Source organism: Brienomyrus brachyistius, chromosome 9 (assembly GCF_023856365.1).
Source record: "Brienomyrus brachyistius isolate T26 chromosome 9, BBRACH_0.4, whole genome shotgun sequence".
Lineage (NCBI taxonomy): Eukaryota > Metazoa > Chordata > Actinopteri > Osteoglossiformes > Mormyridae > Brienomyrus > Brienomyrus brachyistius.
Window position 1 is genome coordinate 2,799,973 of NC_064541.1, and position 15,896 is coordinate 2,815,868.

Below are 15,896 nucleotides of genomic sequence, written 5' to 3' on the forward strand. Positions count from 1 at the left end.
GCAGCCCTTCTGATCACCTTCTCCACATCGCCCAGCCCCTCGGTGTCCAGGAGCACCAGAGTGTGGTCCTTTTTAACGGGATGAGGTACACACCACATCCAGATGCCCTTAGTTTTGGACTGTATGGTGGCTCCCAGGGCAAATCCTGACACAAACAAAATGACTTGTGAGGATGGTTAAGGCAAACAAGCTGACTGGACAATTCTGCACACTAACACAAATCATTACTTTTAAAATAGATGTGGAGACATGTGCTATATGGTTGACACCTTTTGAGATGTGGGACACCCTCACCATTCCTCTTTCCAGCCAGCTGGTTCATGAGGTAAGACTTGCCAGTGCGATAGTGTCCTACCACTGCCACAACCACAACTCGCTGTCTGATTTGCTCCAGGATCTTGAATGCTTTGGGCTGGACGCACAGCTTGCCATCCTTGCCATTTTCAATCAGACACATTGGTTCGGCCATGGAGAATCCAGCCATTATGCTGCAAGCAGACCTGTATATAAAAGAGAGAGGTGTAATCGCTTGCACAATGAAACTGGCACGTTCTATGGATAAAACAAACATCACAACAATATCACGACCGCTGATGATTATCTGCAACAGTAACAGCATTTTTTTTGCAACCTGAAAATTCTCACCATTATCATAAATTCTGCTATGTTGCTTGTCCTGTAGTTAAACATTGCAGTTAATACTGCTTTGTTTATAAAAATGAAACGTGATACATTTTTTAAAAAGAAGGATTGAATGTGGGTAATATAGGCGCTAGCAACGTCTCCTTACATTCTACCCCTGAAGGCATAGAATGTGTGATGATCATAACTGTTTACGGGTTCAGATCCCTGAAGTTTGTATATTTTCCTTGAGCAGATGAGTGAAGGTTACTTGGGGTACTTCCACTGTCTGACAACATGCAATTAGGTGAACTGGAGTTTCTAAATTGCCTGTTGTGAGTGTTTAAGTGCTTCCCTTATGATGGACTGGCATCCCATCCAGGGTGTACCCCTGGAATAGGCTGCTAGGGCCCTGTACTAGTTAAGCATTTGAAAGATGAGATTTTAATATATTATGTGTGCATGTGTGTCATATCTCCTATATGAACGCCTACTGTATATGTTGTGTTACTAAACATGTAAACAAGGGCCCGGGCCCTCCCCCCAGAAAAAAGAGGACCCTCCCATATACTAAATATAAATATACTGATATAATTTCTCTAAAGCGCTTAACAGTTAGAACATAATATTTACATTTTAGTTGTGATTTGCAATTCTATATATATGTGTCATTTTTTTGTATATATTCTTATGGTGGGTGTATGGTGTAATTTTTAGAAAAAAAATCTGTAAAATCCCTAAAACAAACTTAAAATATAATACATAGTAATGTTTTGAAGTCAAACTAAGCTGTTTCTTTTGTATTTAATGGTTTTCCGTTTGAGGAATTTGCAAAAACTACAGTGCATGATGGGTAAGTTCTACAGGCTGCCTATCATCCTCATCCATCTGACAACATACATCAAGACTAGGAAGGTGCATTAATGTTCATGCTTGGTTGTGTTTGTTGGTCCAGAAAGTAATTCAATTTTGCCATGTAGGCTACCTTCTTAAAAACTGCTTGGATATACCCCGATTATATGCCGTGGGCCTTTTAATTTGTTTGTTTGCAATTTCGCCAGGTAGGCTACCTTCTTTAAACAGCGTTTTGTTAGACTACATATTTCGGTATGTTTTATTGTAGTCTTTATAAATATGTATATAGTCTAGCCTAATCCAGCCACTTAAGGGAGCAAGCCAGCTCACCTAGGTGCCGGTCCCAAGCGCGGATTAATGAGGAGGGTTGGCGTCAAGAAGTGAAGACACTGTATCTTCACTGCATCACTGATCTCAAAATGTGGAAAATATGTGGTTGAATAAATAAATGCGTTAAAGTAGGTTAATGATTCTGTGCTGTCTAAATTGTACAAAAAATTTCTAGGCATAGCCAAACAAATCTCGCCCTGTCTGAAAAGGCGTAGAAAATGCAATTTTTCAATTTTTTTTGTTTTTCTTAGGGACAGTCGAATTCTCTCGTTAAGTTTTTTCACCTTAAAACTCGTTTCAGCGCCGCGGGAGGGGGGGGGGGGGGGGGCGATTAGCGTTTTGCCCCGGGGCCTTATGTGCAGTTGTTCCGCCACTGCATGTAAATATAGATCATTGTATGTGCTTAAGTAAGAATTGCCTGAACCAGGGGTCACCAACCTTTTTGAAACTCAGAGCTACTTCACGGGTACTGAGCCATACGAAGGGCTACCAGTTTGAAGCGCCTTCCTAAACTTATCGAAACGTCATGTATAATAAGCATGTTTTAAATACTTTAAAAAAAAAAACAAAAAACAAAGATATTGTCATTTTCAAATCTATATAAATGCAAATGTAATTAAAGAACAATAGCAACAGGATAAAATTAAATTTTAGATGCTGTTCACTGGTAAGTTGTGCTAGTTTTAGAACAGGTCCGCATGCGACTCATGTGGTACTCGGGGCATCCTGGTGCCCTCGGGCACGATGTTGGTGACCCCTGGCCTGAACAGTACACAATACACCTAAACGTGCATTTGCTATGGACCATTTCTCATATGACAATTAATATTTGCAAAATATTTGAAAAAGTGTATTCCCCGGAAAATATCTAATCGCGATTTTTCTGACAGACATTGCGATTACTATTTGATTTGCGATTTAATTTTTTTTATGTCAAACTTCAGTTCAATATTCAGTGTGTAGTAATTTTAAAACATATGACGCAGCATGAGATACCATCAATATTCACTGGTCTATATTCTAATGCAAGGATGAGAATTTAAAGATGTGGTGTGTCAAGTTAAATAAAGTAATGAAAACAATTGCAGCAAAAAGAAAAACAGCGATCTTGCAGGTAACGCTGATTAATTACCCCCTAATAACACTAGAACCGACTTTTCCCACGCCAATGAACAAGCAAGAACTACTTCGGTGTATGCAGCCCTTTTGTTTGCGCTAATGTGTTATTAGTGTTAATAACAGCAGCTACAGTAACAACACTCAAAAAGCCGTAATGTTCATAACAGAGTGGCTGTTCTGTCCATAAAACTGGACATTTTTAAACGTAGTATGCATTTTATAAAATGTTGTATAAATAGAAGTCGTTTATTGGTGATTTCATGTTGGTCTAAGTTTCTGCTTTTTAACAGCTGTATACTGTTATTTTCTATACAAATCAAAACATGTGCGTGTTCAGGGTTGCAAACTCTTTCTGACTCTCACGCAAGAAACTTTACGGCAAAACTGTATGTAATAGCGATTAAAGCGATCTATTCTTTTAGTGTTTATGTTAAAGCAAGGGTTTTATTTTATAACTGTTGTGGGATTAAGAATAATCTTTGTAAATACATAAAATTAATAAGCTCAAAAACATATGACATTCTGCTCCCGACATCTCACTGTGTCACAATTTGAGGTTGCCGCTGATACAATATATGCTTTCGTTCGCCCCCTGGTGGTTGGCTGACTTTTGGTTGAGAAAGTGCTTAATTTGATATACAGCAGAGGCAGCTATTCAAATGTTAATATCACCGACGATCAGCTTAATTTAATTGTGGCAGCCAAAATCGTAATCGTCATTAAAATTCGATTAATTGTGCAGCCCTACCACATCATAATGTCACTTTTGCGTAACAGAAAATTATTTCTCATCGTTTTATACAAATTTCCAAAGGTTTTAGAAGATGTATCCAAATGGTTTAGCCCAACTGTCATCATTTGGCACAATTTTCAGTTGCATAAATTTAACTGCTTAAATGTATGTGATCCTCCTGTTATCCACCACATGCAAAACAATTACCCAAGCTTTCAAAATGATTTAAAGATATATTCAATAAATCGCTGTGATGTGGCATTGCTGTATTTCAGTATATGATTTTGTTGTTCTTGTATTGCCATTTTGCTGTTTTGTGTTATACAGAGTTGTGTGCTGGCTTTTTTGTTTGCTATGGTACTGTATCTTGGGATCTGCAGAAGATACATGTGCATGCGAGTGGTTTCCCTTGTCAGTGGAGTTGACATACTGTAATGTAGAGCCTTGAAATGTTGAAACTGCTGTCTTTGAAATTGAAATCTGAAATTACTTAGTCATTCCCTATCAAGACTTTTGAATGCTCATTATATACCTGGCAAGATGACGGCACACACACATACAGCAGCTCACCTCTCTCCACTTCGGTGCGCTTTTTGTATGTTTTTGTTTCTATGTCTGTTCAACAATGCTAAGTTGAGTCTTTCAAATTTCACCTACAGCTATGTGTGGCTCAGTGGGCTAAGCCTATCTGCCTGTAATCAGTAGGTCACCGATTCAAACCTATCCTCAGTATATCTGTGGGGCCTTGAGCATGGCCATTAACCCCCAGCTCCCTGGGTGCCCCCACAGGTGGCTGCCCTTAGCAGATAGCTTACCCTATGAAGAGGTGTAAAAAGACGATTTCCCCATGGGGATCAATAAAACTATCAATCATCATTAACAAGAGGAATCAAACAATTGCAAGTGAGTTTTTGCATCGTTAAAAAATACTGGAGGAGATGGCCAGCACACCAGGCACTCCGTGAATTGTTGTTGGCTCTGGCAGGTGTTGGAGGTAGACAGGACACAGAAAGCAAAAGCATGGTTTATGCGGTATGGTATGCATGCTAGACATAAGGAGACAACTACACAAACCATAGCTACCTAGCATTTTTCTTAGCAACCAACAAAATGGGTGAACTGAATCTACAGGTCTCCAGGAACAAACACATAGAAGACCTGTATTTTGTTAATTACAGAGACATGGCTTCACTCATTTATCTCGGATGTAGCTACTGAGCCTGCAAACTGCACAGCTTTTTACTGGGACATCAAAAAAAGACTCCAGTAAGAGCAATTGAGGGGGACTCTGCATTTATAAACATAACAAATGGAGTATCCATCCATTATCTACCGCTTTTCAAGGTCGGGTCGCGGGGGCAGCAACAGTTATAACAAAAACATTATGAACAGAATTGGTGACAAAGGACAGTCCTGGCGGAGTCCAGCCCTCACCGTAAATGAGCCCGACTTACTGCCAACAATGCGGACCAAGCTCTGACACCGGTTGTACAGGGACTGACCAGCCCTTATAAGGTAGCCTGGCACCCCATACTCCCGGAGCTCTCCCCACAGGACTTCCCGAGGGACGCGGTCGAATGCCTTCTCCAATTCCACAAAGCACATGTAGACTGGTTGGGCCAACTCCCATGCACCCTCCAGGACACTGCAGAGAGTATAGAGCTGGTCCACTGTTCCACGACAAGGGCGAAAACCACACTGCTTCTCTTGAATCCGAGGTTTGACTATCCGACGGACTCTCCTCTCTAGCACTCCAGAATAGACCTTACCAGGAAGGCTGAGGAGTGTGATCCCTCTATTGTTGGAACTTAAAGAGGGGGACCACCACCCCGGTCTGGTAATCCAGAGGCACCGCCCCTGATGTCCACGCGATGCTGCAGATGCATGTCAACCAAGACAGCTCTGCAAAATCTAGAGCCTTGAGGAACTCCGGTCAGATCTCATCGACCCCTGGGGCCTGGCCACCGAGGAGCTTTTTAACCACTTCAGCGACCTCCACCCCAGAGATAGGGGAGTCCACCCCCAAATCCCCATTCTGCTTCCTCACTGGATGGCGTGTCGGTGGGATTGAGGAGGTCTTTGAAATATTCCTTCCACCAACCCACAACATCCTGAGCTGAGGTCAGCAGCGCCCCATGCCCACCATAAACAGTGTTGATGCTGCACCGCTTTCCTGCCCTGAGCTGCCGGATGGTGGACCAGAATCTCCTCGAAGCAATCCAGAAGTCGTCATCCATGGTCTCGCCAAACTCCTCCCATACCCAATTTTTTGCTTCAGCAACCGCCGAAGCCGTGTTCCGCTTGGCCCACCGGTACTCATCAGCTGCCTCCAGTACAACAGTCCAAAAAGTCCACCAGCAGGTTCGAGGATTGCGGTCACAACAGGCACCGATCACCTTATAGCTACAGCTCCGGTCAGCTGCCTCCACAATGGAGGTGCGGAACATGGCCCATTCGGACTCAATGACCCCCGCCTCCCCCGGGACATGTGTGAAGTTCTGCTGGAGGTAGGAGTTGAAGTTCCTCCTGACTTTGGATTCCGGCAGACGCCAGGTGGTGATCGGTTGACAGCTCCACCCCTCTCCTCACCCAAGTGTCCAATACATGCGGTAAACCCCAATGTACAGGTGCCCAACCAGGGGACAATAAGTATGCCCACCCCTGCTTGGTGCCTCTCCCCGTGAGCAACTCCAGAGTGGAAGAGGGTCCAACCCCTCTCAATGAGACTAGTTCCAGAGCTCAAGCCATGCGTCGAGGTGAGCCCGACTATATCTAGTCCACACCTCTCAACCTCACGCACTAGCTCAGACTCCTTCCCTTCCAGAGAGGTGACATTCCATGTCCCTAGAGCTAGCTTCTGCAGTCGAGGATTGGACCACTAAGGTCCCCACCCTCGGCACTGCCCAACTCACACTGCACCCGACCCCTTTGGACCCTCCTATAGATGATGAGCCCATTGGACGGGGGATCCACGTGCTCCTTGGGCTTCGGGCCCCATGGGTGCAGGCATGGCCACCAGGCGCTTGCCATCGAACCCCACCTCCCAGGCCTGGCTACAAGGGCGGGGCCCGGTGACCCGCGTCCGTGCGAGGGAAAACGTGAATTAATATTTTACAAATGGAGTACTGATACTGAAATCTTAGACAAACACTGTTCTTTTGATTTGGAGTATCTCACTGTTAAATGCAGACCGTTTTACCTTGCATGTGAGTTTACCATTGTTATATTCACAGCTGTTTAAATTTCACTCAGCGCTAATTCTAACACAGCTTAGGCTACCTACTCAGTCCTATAAACTCACAACAGAACACCTATCCAGAAGCAGCCCATATCATTGTTGGTGACTTTTACCATGCAGATTTACTGTAAAAGTAGTTCTCCTTAAGTTTCATCAACACGTCAGTTGCGTTACCAGGAGGAGAAGTACATTTGATGAAGTTTACTCAAACATCAAGAACGGATTCAGGTCACCACCACTACCTCACTTAGGTCGATCAAACCACATACTGTATCCATACTGCTAAACCAAGAATACACTCACCTGAGGAGAAAAGCTCAAACCACCACAAAGACTGTTAGGACATGGCTTGAAGGAGGTTTCTCGCAACAACAGGATTGCTTTGAAAGAACAAATTGGAACACTTTTGAAAATGAATTGTACTCTGCTACATACAGAACTGTGTTGACAATGTCACAGTTGAAAAACACATCCGGGTGTACCCCAATCAGAAACCTTGAGTGACAAAATGTGTCAAAACGCTCCTCAAGGAATGTAACTCCTCCTTCACGTCTGGTGATAGAGCCCCACATAGTGTTGCTAGAGCTATCCTGAAGAAAGTCATCAGAGAGGCTAATGCGGAAGATGGAGGATCACCTCACCAACAACAACCCAAGGAGGATGTGACAGGGCATCCAGCAAATAAGTACAAGATCAACAGCTACAACACCATCCACAGAGATGCCTTGCTTGCAGAGGAAATTAATTGTGTGTTTGCTTGCTTTGAGGTAGAAACAAAGGAGACAGACCCGACATTTCTGTCCCCCAACATCCACATCATCCTCGTGCAGGAGCATGAAGTGAAGTACTGTAGGTGCTCAAAACTGTAAATCTAAGAAAAGCTGCTGGCCTGGATGGTGTCACAGGTATGCAGTGCTGAAGGAATGTGCAGACCAGCTCTTTGAGGTCTTCACAAAGATCTTTAACCTGTTACTGTCAAAATACATCATCCCACCATGCCAGAACTTTGCCACAATCATTCCACTACCAAAAAAGGATGTCATCAGCGACCCCACAATGATTATAATGAAGTACTTCAAGATACTAAATATACAGCACATCAAAGTCAGCCTCCCACCAATCTTCAACCCATACCAGTTTGTCTACAGAGCAAATAGGTCTACAGAGGATGTCCCCATTGCATTGACACACCTTGAACACTAGGGGAGCTATGTGAGGATGCTGTTCATAGACTACAATTCTGCTTTCAACACAATCATTCTGAGCAGACTGGTTACTAATCTTATGGACTTTGAAATTTCACAATCCATCTGTCTCTGGATCAAGGACTTTTTGACTAACCACCCCAGAATGCCAGACTAGTGTCCCACCTCTCACACACTATTACATTGTGCACTGGCACCCAACAGGGCTGTGTGCCAAGCTCCCTTCTCTACACACTTCACTGCACCTCCATCCATCTCACCAACACTATCATCAAATTCAAAGACGACATCTCCTCCTTCATGTGGCCCATGCCTGTTGCTTGTTGTACCATTGTTAGTCTTTGTATAAGAGAGCCTGTCTGTCTTGTTGGCCCCAGACCGGTGATTGTTGTCGTCCCTCCTGTTGCCTATGCCTGTCCCTGTGCTAGACAAAACTCTGCGATCTCCATCTGACCCTAGGCCTTCCCCCCTCATTGTGTCCTGTTATTCCATTTGGGCCCTTCTTAGTCCTGTTTTGTTTCCCCATAAGCATTTGTCTGTTGTTCTAATAAAGACCATCTCCGCTCACCTTATGTCAGCCTTCCAATCGTTCCTTTCCTTGTTGTGACAATTACCAATATTCATCCTGATGATTCGTCAAAGATTTTTTGGTTTTTAGAATCTTTGATCTGTGTAATGTGTGGAATTTCAAAAAGTTAGATTCTTTTAGATTCTTTTAGATTTGAAAACCGGTTGGACCAATTCACTGAAAAGAACTGGTTCAAAAGTATGGTTCCTTCACAAATGCGATATCATCATCATTCAACTGGATAGCTGTTTTTGCATGCAAGTATAGTGTTTCTTGCTAAGACCATATCGCGTTGCAGTTCCTATAATGCTTTTCTATCAGACTGAATATCATGCAAATAAAAATGTGATTCCGTGTTATATTGGACTAATATATGACTTGCGTTACAACATATTCAAAGTGTGATATTATGCTTTATAGCAGCACTAAAAATAATGAAAATATTCTTATGATTCTTTCGCATTTTCTGGATGTGCTACTCACGGTTCACAAATTTGGAACCAAAAAAGCAGTTAGTTTTATCATAGCACCCCTGTCGGGTTGACGTGGGTCATTTTCAACTCCACAAATTTCACATTTGCATGTCAGACCGTTTGGGCAGCAGAATCACTTTAATATGACATTGCGTTGAAACAATTAATCCTAACAAAAACAATAGGTATCCACCAGCTACACTGCAAAGCGTGAAAATCAGAGATCTGAAGATCTTCCTGCAACCTCACTTCCTGTCAAACTTTCCAGGTCATGTATTTTGTCCAGCTTGGCCCATGCATGTCCGCACTAGCTCACAGCTACATGTAGCTCAGAGCTTTCAGTTATGCTGCTATTGTATTATAATGTAGGTAGCCAATTTTAAACGGTCATTACAGATCCCCTGACTATGACTGAAACTCACTTCTGTTTCTTTACTCGGAAAAAAGGGTAAAATATGTACTTCGCTTGTCACTGGGGCCATACCTATGTAATTGTACCTTTTAAGGTACAGAAATTGTACCTAAAGGTACAAACAGCATTAACCATCAACAGTACAAAAATATTCCTCAGAGTCCATTTCCTTACCTTAAAAGGGTACAGCTAGGGGTACAATTACCCTACAGCTAAGGATACAGTTGGCAGACCCTTGATGCTACAGCCCCAGTGACAAGCAAAGGTACAAATCTTAACCACTTGTTCTGAGTGTTTTGTTTTATTCTTGCAAGCCATTTTTGTACAACAGCGGCACGACTAACAGTAGTGCCACACCCGAACAGAAAAAAATACGAATAAATGGGTTTATACCTTATTTATGTTCGCCAATTTTTCTAATCCCATTTGTTGTATACTTAAAAAAAAATTTGCGGGCTGAACTAAAAGTTTTACCCTCGTCTCTAAGTCTGACAACTCAGGTTAACTGTAAGCAATGAAATTGCTTAATTGTCATCGCCTTAAAATGAATACATTAATACATCAAACTGTCCATTCTGGTAAGCATTAACAATAAATGAATAAATGTTTCAAATACTTACCTTGATCTAGCTTGATTATTTTCTTGGAAAATTTGCCTAATACTTTTATAGTGAGTTTGTTTCACCCGAAATGTTACGAGACTAAGTAATATCGAAAGTGTAACTAATTTCCAAACTGCTTTCAGTTTCCCGTAACAGAAGTTTCCGGTAAGACGCTGGTGTAAGCAAGGTAATCATTATACAGTATCAATCAATCGATCTATCTATCTATCAAATACAGCCATAATTACAGGATCGTTGCTAGAATACGCGGTATTTGGCTCGTGACGCTTTTGGCCATAAATATGAAATATACATTAATTATGGATGGTTGGAAGTTAGCCTTTATGTTTTAAGAATCTGGGCTTGTCTCCGTGTTGTGCTATAATGTTCACAGTTTTGTATCCTTGTCGCTTCACGTCAGCATCTGTGACACACCCTAGAATAGCCTGTGATTACAAAGATAACATTCTTCATTCATGTTCGAAGTAGAGCAGCCTTTGCTTTCGCTTGTCGTCGACCCACAGCCAGAAGTACCGCACACATTAACACGGACTCTTGTAACACGGATCTCTTGTAAGTGTTTTCATTACAATATATTTATTGTATGTTCCCGCAAGGGAAGCAAGAAAACTCAATGAAAAGCGCAACGCGTTGTACTGCATTTTTCTTTTTAAATAAAATCCGCATAGTTATTTCGCATACACGTGTTTGTAATTTATGATATTCTATCGAATTGCAGAACGGGCGCGTTGAATTCGAAGTATAATTTTATTTACAAACTGAATCTTTTGCGCTACATAGTTTACTACATGTGTCTAAATATGTTTTGGTTTCATAATCCGTTTTGAGGCTTACAGTATAGGAATGGTTAGGATTTCATTGGCTATATTTGTGTGTTTGAAAATGTCTTAAATGTCATATATTACTGAGCAATTGAAGCAAACAGCACTCCATTCCTAATTATTTTACCTTGAAATGTTGACACTTTCACTAGAAGTTTTTTTTCCTGTAAAATATTCCAACTGTTTTCACATCTTATCTTTGCATTGACCCTACGTAGGATGATATGATTCTCTTACTTGTTATAAGGAAAATAATATTAGTTTGAAATTTAGCAGGTTCTGTGCCCAGAGTTTCCACAATGGAGTCCCCAATGTGTTTGATCGAAAACGCCGGGACCTTGCGAGTTGTCCCTGAAGCATTGTCTTATCTGATGGGGGTCAGTCAGCCCGTCGTGGTTGTGGCCATAGTGGGCTTGTACCGCACTGGCAAGTCCTACCTGCTGAACAAGCTGGCAGGAAAGCAGAAGGGTAAGACTGCAGAGCTCATGATTGTCACAAGTCTGCATTGCTTTGTTCACAGGCATCCAGCTTTTATTTGTTATTGTCTCTTAAGGTTTTGCCCTGGGAGCCACCATACAGTCCAAAACTAAGGGCATCTGGATGTGGTGTGTACCTCACCCCGTTAAAAAGGACCACACTCTGGTGCTCCTGGACACCGAGGGGCTGGGAGATGTGGAGAAGGTGATCAGAAGGGCTACTTGTTCTGTTTAACCCATTTCAGTTAAAAAAATTATCATTAATCATAATCGAGGTAAATTGTTCATATTGGCCAACCTTAGATATAACTTTATTTTCAATGAGAAGAAATTAACTGTCCACAACATAGATATACATTTTTGGGGGCAAGAAGCAGGCAGGTATAAGCATCATGAGTGACACCTACATGAAAGTGTTCTCCCTTTAGTCAATTGAAGACACTCATTCACAGGTTGTCTAGACCTGCACTCATCATAGCGATTTAACTCTGGAAATTGTTTTTAACCTTTCAGTTTCTGTTTTTCTACTCTTTACAGTCTTGTTCCTGTTTCTTTGCTTTTCTGTGTTTTGTGTGTGCTCAGTACTGCTGTTCTGCTTTCTTCTCATTTTGAAAGTGAAATCAACAGACAGCTCAGACAAGTCTCAGAACCTGAGTGTGTGAGTAACTAACATCTCTTTATAAATGACAGGTATAAGTTACTTTTCATCTCTTTGAAAAGTAATTCCGAATGTCCATTTTGGACTTTTGGCACTCTTGACAGGAAGTTAAAGTTTTCTTAGAACTAGTGGGGCATGGAGGCTAAGGATAGTGGAAAATCCTGGTCTGGAATGTTTAGAGATACCGGTGTTTGAAGGAAAAAAAAGTGGACTGGATTCCTGAAATGGAAAATCCTGGAAAATGGGTAGTCGAAAATTCTGTCCTAAACTATTAAGTGGATTGAATTTTACTGTCAATACAGAGAAAACTACCCAAGTATGGTGCAAGACTACTGCCGAGAATGGGAAAAGTGTGTGTGTGTGTGTGTGGGGGGGGGGGGGGGGGGGGGCTACCATGTGTGTGCGGTATAACACTATATGCCATTAGGTGATTTGCTCTTTTATTGATTAACTTTGCATCCATTCTTGTATATAGTTAACCTATTGTATTGCTAAACCTTGCATCTAGCTCAACCTGTTCATTTTAAATGTTAATTTCTGTAGGAAATTCCATCATGAAGCACAGCGGTGAAATTATTTAATTCTCTGTTATTTAAAGCTCTAACTATGTTTTCATGTGGCTGACTATGGCATACCATTATTTCATTTAGATATGGGGATGTTTTTCAGGGAGACCAGAAGAATGATGCCTGGATTTTCGCTCTTTCCATTCTTTTGAGCAGCACTCTGGTCTACAACAGCAGAGGAACCATAGACAACCATGCAGTGGAAAACCTGCAGTATCCTTATTTCTGTAGTAAAAATTCAATATTTAAGTGAAAGCCACATTAATTACCTGACATCAGGTAAATTTCCCCAACAGGTGGCAGATACCTTTGGGTCTGGCATTGTGAAAAGGTACCTCTTGGCTTGTTATGATGTACTGGATTTATTGAAGAACAATTGTTGAACATTGAATGGATTAGTGACAGTCATTCTTGCTAGAATGCGACTAATGCATTCCCGAAAAACTTCACATTCACTAAAATCTCATAGTATCCAGTGGGAAAAAGAGGGTTTGGGAAATATGACTCTAAAACTTATGCCAAATTAAATTAATTACATAATAAAAACAGTGGTACCAATGGGCAGAAATGTAATTATATGCATTTTAATTAAGAAATAATAATATCACATGAGCACCATCTCATGTCATGAGAAAATGCAGAAAATGATTCATATTGGATATCATTAGTCATTAGTCGGAAGTAGTGAGCCAAAGCCGGGCATGCAGACAGCACAAGTGTAAGCAGCATGGTTACAGACATCCATCCATCCATTTTCCAAACCGCTTATCCTATTGGGTCGCGAGGGGTCCGGAGCCTATCCCGGAAGCAATGGGCACGAGGCAGGGAACAACCCAGGATGGGGGGCCAGCCCATCGCAGGGCACACTCACACACCATTCACTCACACATGCACACCTATGGGCAATTTAGTGACTCCAATTAGCCTCAGCATGTTTTTGGACTGTGGGGGGAAACCGGAGGAAACCCCACGACGACACGGGGAGAACATGCAAACTCCACACACATGTGACCCAGGCGGAGACTCGAACCCGGGTCCCAAAGGTGCTAACCACTGCACCACCATGCCGCCCCCTGGTTACAGACAGTCTACAAAAAATAAATGTAAGTGAATTTAAAATGGTTACTATGTATTTTTATAAGACAATTTGTTGAATATTTTTAAAAATCTAAGACTTTGACCTGTGCAATGCATTGATGTAAAAAACTTTGAGATTTTGAGATTTACTAATCAGTTCAACCGATTCACTGTAAAGAACTGGATGCCACTATCGATCACTTGGATAGTTGTTTTTGCGTTCAAGTAGTATTTCTCGTGTATCAGGTCGTAGTTCTTAGTGCTGTTCTTTCCAACTGAAAATCATGAAAATACAAATGCGATTCCTCGTTGTATTGGACTTGGGTACTAATATATCAATTGTATTACAAATGATTTGTGTTATGATATCACGTGTTGTAGCAGGAATGACCTTATTCATCATTAGGCCCTTTAGCGGCAGTTAAAGGGACTCTCTCAGTCCCACAGGGCATCATTCCTTAACATGTATAGATATGTCACAGAGCTGACAGAGCGGATCAAGGTTAAATCGCCTGCCAGTGCTTCATCTGCTGAGGATGATGATGATGAGGCAGATGCCCAGTTTGTGCAGTTCTTCCCCAGTTTTGTATGGGCTGTGCGGGATTTCACTTTGTTGCTAGAAATTGATGGGAAGAAAGTAAATGATGCAGAGTATCTGGAACATGCGCTTGCCCTTAAGAAAGGTAAGAGATCAAACATCAAGATTAACATAGTTGAATCACGTCACTTTTGAGACATTAATGTGTCTAGTCATTTTTTGTGTCTAGTCATTTTGTGTTACACAACACAAAATTTAGAATGATGCTTTATAGATCAGGTTGGGTAGCTTGCATAGGTACGCACTGTGCCTTTATTGATTCCTGTGGGAAAATTCTTTTTCTCTACCCCATCCTTCTCTCGATCAATAGCATGGAGAGTAGGATAGTTGTTTATACAGATTACAGCTGCAGCATGAGGTAATAGGTGATAACACAGTCATTAAAATCAATACAAAACAGAGACAATGTGAAGCTAATCTGCACTGATCAATACACCTGTAGAGATGTGATGTGACCAATTAAATGATGTTTTGAGGGCTAACATATTCAACACCACTTGTTAACGACAAATCGAAATCAAGCCAGCAGTCACTTCACCACCAAATTTGCTTGGCAGTTTCTAAAGTAACATCTCTGCCACTCTGTACCCAAACCTGAAATGTAGTGATGGGCGTATGCATGTACACCCCTTATACCAACTTCTGAAAAAATGGATTTACTGTATACCCACCAAAAAATTGTCAGAAATACATGTCAGTCAGAAGAAACGCAATAATACAGTATAACAGTATGCCCACGTATCAAAATAACACCACCGCACTGGGTATAATGTTTGTCATTTTTAAAGATTGCATGCATCATGTTAGACTACCTCCTGTATGCTCCAATATACAGATATAACTATATCATGATACATGTTTCTATGCATAGGAAGGGACAGGAAGACAGTTGACTATAACCTCCCCCGAGAGTGCATTCGGAATTACTTCCCAACAAGGAGATGCTTTGTGTTTGAAACCCCAGCCGCTCCGGATAAAATGGCCCACCTTGAGTCCATTGAAGAAAGTCAGCTAAGTTCATCATTTAAGGCTGTTTCTCTTATGTTCTGCAAGTACATCTACCAGGAAAGTCCAGTAAAAAGAGTGAAAGGTGGACTTCCAGTCACAGGAAGGAGTGAGTCTACGATCTCAGTCAACACTCACAACACAAAGCTACAGTATTTCCTGTTTTTAAATATTACTTTACATGCACTCCGGTTTCCCCCCACAGTCTAAAGAGGTTTATTGGACTTGCTAAATTGCCCGTAGGAGTGCATGCGTGAGTGAATGGTGTATGAGTGTGCCTTGCGATGGGCTGGCCCCGCATCCTGGGTTGTTCCCAGCCTCGTGCCCATTGCTTCCGGGATAGGCTCCGGACCCCCCGCGACCCAGTAGGATAAGCGGTTTGTAAAATGGATGGATGGATGTAAAGAGATTGTGTTCATGCCTAAATTGGACCTCATACAGTAGTTTGGAAGGCAAAAGCCTTTAGAATAAATCCACTCCCACTGGATATTACATAGTAACTATGGATTTTGAATAAT

General features: G+C 41.8%; 2 protein-coding genes across 18 annotated transcripts in view; one reads left to right on the forward strand and one right to left on the reverse strand.

Moving 5' to 3' along the window:
- gbp2 (guanylate binding protein 2) overlaps nt 1–10,303 on the reverse strand; it is a 90,766-nt gene extending 80,463 nt beyond the window's left edge. The window contains exons 1-3 of one of the 2 annotated variants that reach the window (XM_049026201.1): nt 10,175–10,302; nt 295–500; nt 18–145 (exon numbers count right to left, since the gene is read on the reverse strand). In XM_049026201.1, the coding sequence (XP_048882158.1) occupies nt 18–145; nt 295–484 (318 nt within the window). In that variant the 5' untranslated portion in view covers nt 485–500; nt 10,175–10,302. Of the gene's footprint in view, nt 1–17; nt 146–294; nt 501–10,174 lie in introns of both variants that reach the window. The other variant, XM_049026198.1, reaches the window with a different exon arrangement.
- Nucleotides 1–15,896, forward strand: part of LOC125749187 (guanylate-binding protein 1-like) — a 115,132-nt gene that overhangs the window by 64,835 nt on the left and 34,401 nt on the right. Inside the window, exons 1-7 of one of the 16 annotated variants that reach the window (XM_049026183.1) lie at nt 9,773–9,819; nt 10,300–10,343; nt 11,272–11,466; nt 11,552–11,679; nt 12,802–12,911; nt 14,247–14,458; nt 15,245–15,487. The exons of 4 other annotated variants lie outside the window; for them this stretch is intronic. In XM_049026183.1, the coding sequence (XP_048882140.1) occupies nt 11,298–11,466; nt 11,552–11,679; nt 12,802–12,911; nt 14,247–14,458; nt 15,245–15,487 (862 nt within the window). In that variant the 5' untranslated portion in view covers nt 9,773–9,819; nt 10,300–10,343; nt 11,272–11,297. Of the gene's footprint in view, nt 1–3,295; nt 3,312–9,772; nt 9,820–10,299; nt 10,344–10,369; nt 10,730–11,271; nt 11,467–11,551; nt 11,680–12,056; nt 12,133–12,801; nt 12,912–14,246; nt 14,459–15,244; nt 15,488–15,896 lie in introns of those variants that run through there. 11 more of the 16 variants (XM_049026184.1, XM_049026195.1, XM_049026187.1 and 8 more) reach the window with 11 other exon arrangements.